General features: G+C 32.2%; 2 protein-coding genes across 5 annotated transcripts; both read left to right on the top strand.

The window, feature by feature from the left end:
* The first annotated feature begins 596 nt into the window (after window positions 1–596).
* GLB1-1 (Anaerobic nitrite reductase Glb1-1) lies at window positions 597–9,878 on the top strand. The gene is made up of 14 exons (XM_024780626.1): window positions 597–977; window positions 2,788–3,453; window positions 4,551–4,553; window positions 4,641–4,745; window positions 4,904–5,020; window positions 5,134–5,296; window positions 6,350–6,467; window positions 6,608–6,722; window positions 6,844–6,960; window positions 7,192–7,344; window positions 8,603–8,739; window positions 8,842–8,956; window positions 9,195–9,311; window positions 9,452–9,878. Exons 1-14 carry the CDS (start codon window positions 684–686, stop codon window positions 9,587–9,589), a joined length of 2,358 nt encoding a protein of 785 aa, XP_024636394.1. The 5' UTR covers window positions 597–683; the 3' UTR covers window positions 9,590–9,878.
* On the top strand, window positions 4,107–7,494 carry LOC25492697 (non-symbiotic hemoglobin 1). 4 transcript variants are annotated; one of them, XM_013600894.3, is made up of 8 exons: window positions 4,107–4,479; window positions 4,631–4,745; window positions 4,904–5,020; window positions 5,134–5,296; window positions 6,371–6,467; window positions 6,608–6,722; window positions 6,844–6,960; window positions 7,192–7,494. In XM_013600894.3, the coding sequence occupies exons 1-8, from the start codon at window positions 4,352–4,354 to the stop codon at window positions 7,372–7,374; spliced, it is 1,035 nt and encodes a 344-aa protein (XP_013456348.1). In that variant the 5' UTR covers window positions 4,107–4,351; the 3' UTR covers window positions 7,375–7,494. The 4 variants fall into 4 exon arrangements, with proteins under 4 accessions (XP_013456348.1, XP_024637255.1, XP_013456345.1 ...); XM_024781487.2 differs by having other exon boundaries at window positions 6,347–6,467; XM_013600891.3 differs by having other exon boundaries at window positions 4,109–4,479; window positions 6,350–6,467.
* Window positions 9,879–11,281: the final 1,403 nt, after the last annotated feature.

The raw sequence follows: 11,281 nt of genomic DNA, 5'->3' as shown, positions 1-11,281 counted from the left end.
TTTCTAGAAAAAACAAATTTCTGAAATTGAAATACTATATGATACGTTCACTCATTCAAACTTATATTCAAAAATAATGTGAAAGCTAAAAGTGTATAATTAAAATATAAAAAAAAAAAACATATACTTTCTACATAAGCCTTTACAATGCATAATCTGAAACAACTTTAAAATACACAACTTCATATTGTTTTTAATAAAAAATAGGTTTATTTTGTTTTTCATAAAAAATAGGGGATGATTTTCTTTTGTTTTTAATAAAAAGTAGGAGCGAAAATAGGATTGGATTGAATTTAGGAGTGTGATGTGTTAGTTTTTGATTTCAGAAGCATTTGAAAATAATATTTTGATTAAATTAAATAAGGATAATTTCAGGTTAACTATAAGGAATAAAAATTAAATAAGGTTAATATAGTAAAATTAAGCAGAAAAATTAAGGTAAATTTAGAGCAAAATATTGTTTACGGGTTAACGTATAAGAGATTTTATCGCATTATACGTAAAAAAAAATGAAAAAAACTATTTGTCCTATTAGTTAAATGGTAAAATGTTCTTAACTAAATATCCAAATGAAAAGGACGATACGATACTGAAATACTGTATATCGTACACAGATTCTGGGTCTGGGTGGGGGAGAAGAAAAATGAGTGGAGGACGAAATCGGAATTTAAAAAAAATTGGAAATGATATTTAGTTCCAATGAGTCCATGTTATTTGCATTGTCTTGTACTTGGAAAGTGACGAAAACAAAGACTCATTCAGCACTAGAGTCAAAAAAAACAATGGAAGAAGAAGGAATAGGGTTAGTGTTAGCGAGAGCCACAGAACTTAGGTTGAAGATCAACAACTGCATCCAAAAACCAACTTCTTCTCCTAATGGTCTCCTCGAAGACGATGAAGACGAGGATGCTACTGATAGGCTTCTTAACATTTGCGATGCACTCGAAGCTTTGGAGACTCAGCTTTCTTCTCTGCAGGTAGGTACCCTCCCAAAATCTGATTAACTGGGTTTTAATTCTTTTTGTTAGATATAGATTTGACCCATTATCATGAGGCTGGATTTAATTGTTGCATTTGCAACTGAAATATGAAACCTTACCCCTTTATATGAAACACTTGACAAACATAGACACGGACACGGACACCAGACACACTCATGTCATTGAATGTATCTACATGTGTCAGGGTCATATAAGTAGTGTTATATGAGTGTCAGACACGACACACCTTCAACCTAAACCTAAATTGTTGGTGCTATATATTGTTTTGTAGCTAGTTTTTGGATGGCTAAATCGCATGTTTTGTCTTGTACATTTATTTTAGGTTTCAAGTTGGTTCGTTACGTTACTGACATTACAATAAGTAAGTTAGTCATTTTAGTCAAATTTCAGTTTAAAACGTCCATGTGACTAATTGAGACGCACACACGGATGTATTAGATAGAATTAACTCAAAATTTGACGGAAATGACAGACTTATGCTACATCAGTAACATAAAGGACCAACCTGAAACTTTTTAAATGTAGGGGACCAATTTGAAAGCTAAAATAAATGCAAGAGACCAAACATGGAATTTAGCCTTTATCAATCAATATACCTTCACTTCACAGTTTACTTGATATATGTTATTGAATATTTTTCTAACTCTAATGCTAGCAGCTCCACAATTTGAAATGAAACTTAGCTTCCAGTAACTAGTTTATCAATCGATGTACCTTCAGTGTTTGCCACTACACGGATATGATTTTCCATCTCTGCTATCACTACATGGTGGTTAAAATCCTGATTTTATCCTAAAACCCTATGATTTTGCGATTATACTTGCCCTCGGCGATTATGAGTATACACAAAATCTTATTTTGGTTGAATCCTGTATAATCCATTTTTCTTTGAAATGATTCTACGATTATGGTCGTGGTGGTGCAACTACAAAAGGAAATTTTAGTTGTTGTTTTGTTTGAGACTTGTGAGTTTGATTTAACGTTTTAATTACATTAGTATTTTAAGTGTTATGCTGTTGATATGTGAGTGTTAGTGTGTTAATTACATCAGTATTCTAAGTTCTGTCTTTTTTTTTTTTTAAAACTCGGTATCCGGTCCAAGAACCGACTAATCCGAGGGGACCAATCCCATTGCCCACTTGCGAGGGTCCCGTTTTAAAGCCAGAGCAAGCTCTGTATGGACTTAGCCCACCGAAATTGGCACCAGAGGGAATCGAACCTGAGACCTTTGGAGGAGCAAACTCCAAGATCCCAAGCCAACCACTAGGCCAACCCCAAATGGGTTCTAAGTTTTTTGTCTTACCTATGCTCTTTTATATGCATGTATATGCATATATTTGAGTTTTATGAATTTGTTTAATCCTACGATTAATGTAACAATTCTGCAGTTTACGATTTTACTCACCCTTACCAATTAAACGTAAAATCGCGATTTTGACTACCTTGCTTGTAAGATGCTTTGTGATCTTTTCTTTTTTGGTAATCTCATCTAAGACGCGTCAAACACTAAATGTGGCTATGTCTCCCAGCTGGATTTGAACATTGGTTCGCCACATGGGAGTCTAGCCCTTCTGCTACACCCGTCCCAATCTGTCAGTTGCTTTGTGAATTTTTCAATTTCTTTTAAGATGGTTTTTATAATCACAGTACATGATGTTGTTGTTTGGTTTATGTTGTCGGCTTCACCTAATGAGAAAAAGATTTTATTGTTGTTGCTATGGGAAAATATTCAAAACGTGACCGGGATTACGTTTTTGGAATCCTAATTATTGTGTGTGATTTACAGGTTCTGCAACAACAGCAGCGGTACGAAAGAGAAATTGCCTTGGCTGAGATTGAAAACAGTCGCAAAGTGTTAATTAACAAGCTCAAGGAGTATAAAGGAAAAGATTTGGAAGTGATACATGAAGCTTCCACTTTTGCCAGTGAAACTGTGGAGCCAAACAATGATCTACTACTTCCTCCTTATCCAACCCGCCCTCCCTATTCCATGTCTCTTGACAAGCAATATCTGTCACAGATCCCTTCTGTCAATAAGTCCGGTCGCAATGGATTAATCACACTTGATAACGTAATCGATGCTAAAAAGAATCCAAATGAAAAAGAGCAAAATTATGTTGAAGATGGGGCTAAAAATTCAAGAAAAGGTTTACGATTTTTTATAACTTCTGCAGCAAAAGCAGTGGTCACAGTTATTGGTGTGGTATCAATATTGAGTATGTCAGGATTTGGTCCTAATTTGCTGAAGACTCGTTGGAATGTACAACGCAGGCATCACAGACTAGAAAATGAGAATGGGAGATCTACCAGTGAAAATAAGGGTGATGGACAGTGTCCACCTGGTAGAGTTTTGGTGCTGGAAAATGGGGAGGCTCGATGTCTTGTGAAAGAGAGAGTTGAAATTCCATTTTCAGCTGTTGCTGCAACACCTGATATAAACTATGGATGTGGTTAAGAACTATATCATTTCACTCCTTTGCCCTTTATTTTATGTTTTAAATTTTGTTGATATGTTATTAAAAAAAACTATATCGGTGGTTGATTTTATTGCAGCAGCTGAGTGATTGGCATGATTAATGGTCGATATTTAGGTAAGTGATGTAGCTGATAGTTTATTTTTGAAATATGGGAGAAAATTTCATTTGAGATTCGCTTGAATGCATGCATTGCTTAGTAGTCAAGAGCAACGTTGTCAAAATCAAATGTCTTACGTTCATACGAGTAAGCAAATATGTGACCTTCTCTGTTGTCTATGACTTCCCTCTCTGAGAATGGACCTACCTCTTTGCACATTGTTTCTCATGATTGTAACTGCACGCAATTCAGGTCCCTAAAAGACTACCTATCATTCAGTTAGTTTACATATTTGAGAGAAAGCAAAAATGAGAAGAGAAAATTTGAGTGAAGATAAGTTTTTAAAAATTTTACTTTTTTCTACGTGAAGAAATCAATGTTAAAGTATGATACCATTATTCTATTCTTTCTCTTCAATCCAATTGTGTAATGTAACCTACTGATTATTAGTATTACACCAAGTAATTTAATTTATCGTTATATTTATATATTGTGAATATTAAAAGTAGTTTTTTAGAAAGAAAACAAATTAATTGTTTTTCTTAAAAAAAAAAAAAAAAAAACTTTTTCTTGGAAAAATCATAGCCTGACAAATTTCCAATTAAATAATTCGTCCGGATTGACACGAAAGGGCAAACATCATCTTAAATTTCAAACAATGAATCTCACTATAAAAACCGTAACAAAGCAAACTACAACATCAACTATTTCATCATCCTTTGCCACTACCACCACAATTTAATAAATAAATATTATACTCTCTTATAACACATAACATGGAAGAGAACAAGAAAACTGTGGATGGAAGTGTTGATTTCACAGAAGAGCAAGAAGCTCTAGTGGTAAAGTCATGGAACGCAATGAAGAATAATTCTTGTGACCTGAGTCTCAAGTTTTTCACGAAGTAAGACATTTCATTTCCTTAATTAATTAAATTTATCAACTCTTCTGTTAATTATATTAATTAATTTTCAGCTGGTAAGTTAACTAGACATGTTTTTGACCAATTGAGTAGTATAGTATCACTCGTGATTTATTTAATTCTGACTTGTTAGAATACTGGAGATTGCTCCACCAGCTAAGCAAATGTTTTCATTCTTAAAAGATTCAAATGTTCCTTTGGAGCAAAATCCTAAGCTTAAGCCTCATGCTATGTCTGTTTTTCTCATGGTAAGCATAACAATATTTAACATCATCTAATTAGTGTAATTGAGGTTTAGACAATGATCTTGTTGTGACTTATATTAGAAATTAAAATAAGTTTCCAGTTACTAGTATATTTTCAATAAACTACAGTATCAATTTATTGTGCTTTGGTTATTGTATAGACATGTGAATCAGCAGTTCAGCTGCGTAAGGCTGGTAAAGTCAGAGTGAGAGAATCAAATTTGAAGAAGTTAGGTGCCACTCATTTCAAAACTGGTGTGCAAGATGAACATTTTGAGGTAAATAACATGCAACCTTTCAATATTACTTACTAGTATGATTTGATTAAAAAAAGAGTAGTAATGTCCTTTTGTAGAAGACTAATGTAATGTATGATTTAATTTTTGTTAAGGTAACAAAACAAGCTCTTTTGGAGACAATAGAAGAAGCAATACCTGAAATGTGGTCTCTAGCTATGAAAAATGCATGGGCAGAAGCTCATGATCAGCTTGCCAATGCCATCAAAGTTGAAATGAAAGAAGCTCATGATCAGATGGACAATGCCAATTTGATAAGTAATTTTAAATTTTAAATATAATTGAATGTTCTAATTAATTCATTTGCCACATAACTTGGACTGTTAGTAGGGTAGCATGCTCTGCAATGGTTCGCAACTTAATTGATAAGGGAGAGTGTGTGTGGGGAGTAACAACATACCAATAATTCATCTAAAAATAAAATTTAAGGCATTAAGAATATAAGTCCATCTCTGGTGTATCCAACTTTTATTATAGTCGATGTTAGACTAACCACTCACACTTGACCTCAATAGTCTCTCTCTCAATTGTATTCTCTCGTATCCTATACTTGCATTGCTGTTAAAAACAACGGAACACACCTCTTGACTATAATGTCAAGAAAACTTACAAAGATTGAATAGAGCAGGATCTACTCCCGCTCTTTACCAAGTTGAATCAAAGCTCTGATATCATTTATTGAAGAGTTCATAGAAGCGTCAGGAGCAACAACAAACCAATGATTCATAACCACCAAAAGATTATACACCACATCTCTAACCAAAACCATAAGATATCATTTATATAGATTAGGAGCAATTCTTGTGTGGTCACAATACTTTGGACACACGATTTTGACACTTAAACAAATGAAAAAAGTAGAAAGAAAAAAGAGTTAAATAATGTATGTTTTTCAAATAATTTAATAATATGTATTTTTAAGCATGTGTGACCAAATCTTGTGCCCAAAATATTTTATCTATTCAAGTATTTTCCCATAGATCACATCTCTTCTATCAACTATTTAACTCATTCATTGTCATAGTCAATTCAGAACTAATTAATCACACTTAGAACCAAAATATATGGTAGTGTATGTAAAAGTCTCTAACCTGCAAAAACTTAAAAAGAAAAACTATTTAAAAAACATATGAAGAAATATAATACTCCTAATTTGTTGGAAAAAGCACAAGCTGACAAACTGCAAAATAACTCCCCATTGGCATGAAGGGCCAACTCCATCTTTAATCAATGAATGAATCTCATTATATACCATGAAAACTGTACCATAGCACAAGCTACAAAATCAACAATATTATTCTTAATCAGCAGTTAACATGGAAGAGAACACAGGCAGTTGTTTCACTGAGGAACAAGAAGCTCTAGTGGTGAAGTCATGGAATGCAATCAAGTACAACTCTGGAGATCTGAGTCTCAAGTTTTTCAAGAAGTAAGTCATTAATTTCATTTATTATTAACTTTTTCAACTCTTGGTTTGTTTTATGATGAAAAAAAAAATTCATTTAGGCTTGTAATATATACACTATTATTTAACTCAACATTATTTTTGAATTGATTATGACATGTTAGAATCCTTGAGATTGCTCCACCAGCTAAGCAATTGTTCTCATTCTTAAAAGATTCAAATGTTCCATTGGAGCACAATCCTAAGCTCAAGCCTCATGCCATGTCTGTCTTTCTTATGGTAAGCTTACTTAACAGTTATTATCCATTAATTTATTAATTAGTGCCACTAATGAGGCTTTGAGCTAGCTGCGTCTCTTCTATTGCATCAATTTAATTTGCTTAATTTTGTTATTTTATAGACATGTGAATCAGCAGTTCAACTACGTAAGGCTGGTAAAGTCACTGTTAGAGAATCAAACTTGAAAAAGTTAGGTGCCACTCATTTCAAAACTGGTGTAAAAGATGAGCATTTTGAGGTAATACTAACATACTACTAGTCTTTTGTACTATATGGTTGACACAATGTTACGCGAGCCGTGCATCAGTGCGAATGTACTAGTCTTTTACTAGTATTGACGAGGAAAAAAACAATGTGTATATTTGAATTATGACGGTGACATCATGATTTTGTCAAACTCAATGAAAACCCTACTAGAAGATCAATTAATAATGTAAACTAATTAGTTTTCATTGTTTTGTTATGGAAGGTAACAAAGCAAGCCCTTTTGGAGACAATAAAAGAAGCATTACCTGAAATGTGGTCACCAGCTATGGAAAATGCATGGGGAGAAGCCCATGATCAACTGGCCAATGCCATCAAAGCTGAAATGAAAAAAACTGATCATGATCATCAGACCAATGTTGAAGACAAATCCAAACCCTCCTCTTAAGTAGACTATGTTTCTATCTAATTATTTCCTTTCCTCTCAACTTCAATAAGTTTGTTTGGGTCTGTGTTTTCTTTTGTATCAATGAAATATGATTTATATATGTTACTATTGGGGTTTGCTAAGTTTTAAAGGTGATTGCTTGAAATTGAATTGCAGGTAGATGTGATTCTAGCATAAGTCTTCCTAGATGATTGAATAATGTAAAATTCAAACAATTGTAGTATTTATTTATATTTATTCTTTTATTTTATTATAGGCATGTGAAAAAAAGTTTGGTTAACAAATGCAGAGAATCCGTAATCGTATCAATGAGATTAGGATAATATTTCGTGCACTAATTAATGAAGCATATTAAAAGAGATTAGGATAGCCTATGTTTTTTTTATGCACATGCTCTAATGGTCAATTTCAATAGTTGGCAAAGAATAACCCACTTGAACCTCTTACTCTGTCAATGAAATTTATAGAACATAAAATTTGTAATCTACTTATCTGAAGATTTTAATTTCATACCAACGGTACGGTGTGTATAATAATTAAATTCTTTATCTTCTATTGGAAATAAGAAACTGTGTTTTGCCCCTAAAAAAAATAAAAAAATAAAAAACTTTGTTTTGCTCTAAACACACGTATTGTTATGAAACATGACATCCATAAATAAAGTCAAGAGAAAGTTAAAAAACTCGTGTATTGATAGAAAGATAACCTTCTAATGAGGTGATTACATGTGTATATCTTCCACACTTATCATCATATTATTTATTTAAACAACAAAACATAAAGCACTAGCAATAAATGAATCAATTATAATACCACTCTTCAATAAAAAATACAAATTATACTACTAGTCAAAATAATTTGGTCATGGCTTACGCATAGTGGTAAACTAGTTGGAAGAAAAAGTTCAACCTTTGCTTACGTGATTAGCAGAAACCTTTATTTTATTTTATTTTGGTTAAATGGTAGAAACCATTTTGTGTTCACCACGTATAGCACCTAGTTTTTAGGCCCCCGGTATAGTACTTTACTATTAGCAAAAACATACATGTCAACATGGCTGCCAAATTATGGAATGAATGAAAGTATGAATGACTCCCCATTGGTATGAAGGGTCAATTTCATCTTCAATTAATCTCACTATAAAACCTTTATCCTACAAAATTGTAAACATCATCAACCATTTTCTCACTCCCATCACAATAATCCACAAATCACATACCTTAATTAGCACGTAACCCTTACCCTTCAGAATATGGGCACTTTGGATACAAAAGGTTTCACTGAAGAACAAGAAGCTCTTGTGGTGAAGTCATGGAATGCAATGAAGAAGAATTCTGCTGAGTTAGGACTAAAGCTTTTCTTGAAGTAAGTGTAGCTAGGTTTTTCTTCAACATTTTTAACTCAAGAGGTTTTATTTCATTCTTTTTTATTTGAATAATTGAACTAAATATACTTTCAATATTGTAGAATATTTGAGATTGCTCCATCAGCTCAAAAACTGTTCTCATTCTTGAAAGATTCAAAAGTTCCTTTGGAGAAAAACACCAAGCTCAAGCCACATGCCATGTCTGTCTTTCTCATGGTAAGTTACTAGAAACTTAGCAAAGGAAATTTAGTAAAAGAAAACATGAAATCCGTCTCTAATTATATAACTATATTTTGAACTGAATACATTAGAGACGGATTTCATTTTTATTGGTCACTAAATTTTTTTAGTGTCATTTCGCATCCGTTACCATTCAAGCTTTGACTTTGTCAATTGTCACCATTCACCATTTAAATATATAAGAAAAAACCAGCTAATTATTTTGTTATTGTAGACATGTGAATCAGCAGTTCAATTGCGAAAATCCGGTAAAGTTACGGTCAGAGAATCAAGCTTGAAAAAATTAGGTGCTAACCATTTTAAATATGGTGTAGTAGACGAGCATTTTGAGGTACGTAAATTTTCAGTTAGTATATTTTTGTTTTACTACTGTCAATGTATTATTTAGTCTTGTTATATCAAATTTACATTGAAATTTGACATAAGGTTTGGTAGGACATAGATTCATGTTAATATTTTGAATTTGTAAAGGTGACAAAGTTTGCACTTTTGGAGACCATAAAAGAAGCAGTACCTGAAATGTGGTCACCGGCTATGAAGAATGCATGGGGAGAAGCTTATGATCAGTTGGTCAATGCAATCAAATCTGAAATGAAACCTTCCTCTTAAACTCTCTTTGAGTTTATATAGTTCCTTTCTTCCCGAATTGAATAAGATTGATATAGAAAGAAAGCCATTCAGAGTTTATATAGTTATTAAATAAATATTAGTTTTTTGGTCTGTAATTTTCTTGTCTGAATATAATATACTTTATGTTATTAATTGAGTTTGCTAGGTTAAGTGTTTGTATTTTACTTACAATTCAGCAATTGGATTTGATCGTGTGACTATATAGCAGTTGTATTATTATTTTTATTTTTTTCATTTGAGGGAATAAAGCTTTTATTTTTATTTTTTATATTTTTTATATTAATGTCCAATTATAAACATTCTCCATTAAATAAAATGTCCAATTTCAATGGGCCTAGTCCACAATGAAAATTGCTCTTCTCCCTTTAGTTTTTGCTCATTCCCTTAATTTAAAGTGAGTTAACTCACACTCAACATTTTTCAGCTTGAGTTCACGTTGGCAGTTTTAAGATTGGTTCAATAACTTTTTAAGCCGTTTCAACCAATTTTAAAAGTAGTCCACAATGAAAATGGCTCTTCTCTCACGCTCATCATTTTTCAGTTTGAGTTAACTCATGCTGACACTTTTAAGATTGATTCAATCGCTTTTTAAGCCGGTTCAACCGATCTTAAAAGTGCCACTCACGCTGAATTAAGGGATTTAATAATTTTAAAAGGGAGAAGAACAATTTTTATCGAGAATAGCTATTTGAGCTAAAGTTGCCCAACATACTCAAATTCTCAACCATGCAAGGGTAAGAAGCTAGGTATTACGGTTCAGATTCAAAAGTTGACAAGAAGTTTCTTAATGCTTTGGTTGGGAGTTTGGAGTGGAGGGGAATGAAAGTTTTGGATGGTGAAAAATACGAGAAATTTTTTAGAAATCTTTCATATTTTTGAAAGAGTAATTTTTTAGAGAAGAATAAATTAATGTTTATGATTAATATTTTTAATTTAAAGAATATTAACATAAATTAAATTTGAAAAATTCTTATAAATCCTCAAAACTCTCAAAAATCCTCCTCCAATACACTTTTTGAGTTTCCCCAAATGAGAAGAGTTTTGTATTATGATGAAAAATTAACCCCAAAACCCTCACCTCCAATTTTCCTTTACTTCTTCCATTGCTCATTCATTTTATCCAAAGTCCAACACTCACTTTTTCTCCAAACTCGCAAACAAATCTTAATAGTACCGGGAATTCAAATACAAATACAAACGGAAAATGTCATCTACCAATTTATTGATGAAATTACTATTATGAATCTTGGGATCAAAGAGTTGAATATGAACTTCATAGGAGAGGTAAGCTTGATAGGTAGAAACAAAGGAATAATCCTTATGTTTCATATTGAAAGATTGAATAAAAAGATAATGAAATTTTGGTCTAACTAACTTCCTTACCTTCTAACCAACTTTTCTAAACTAATTAGGTTTTTCTATCACGTGCAAATTTGTAGATGTTAAAAAGTTTAAAGTAGTAACTTTGTCTTAGAACTTTTGTGCATTTTATATTAAATATATAAGCTTTTTAACAAATGGTTGTTGTTTTTCAATAAAAAGTTACTACTTTTAGTTGCTTTAACATGTATTATATTGTACATGTTAGACAAACTCATCTAATTAACCAACTTTTTCAATCACTCTAACTAAGTATACTATAATAATTACCAGAAAGGAAAAGGCAGTACA

The sequence above is a fragment of the Medicago truncatula genome, chromosome 4, assembly GCF_003473485.1.
Source record: "Medicago truncatula cultivar Jemalong A17 chromosome 4, MtrunA17r5.0-ANR, whole genome shotgun sequence".
Classification (NCBI taxonomy): Eukaryota; Viridiplantae; Streptophyta; class Magnoliopsida; order Fabales; family Fabaceae; genus Medicago; species Medicago truncatula.
Note: the sequence above shows the minus strand (reverse complement) of the source record. Positions and strands in the feature narration are given on the sequence as shown.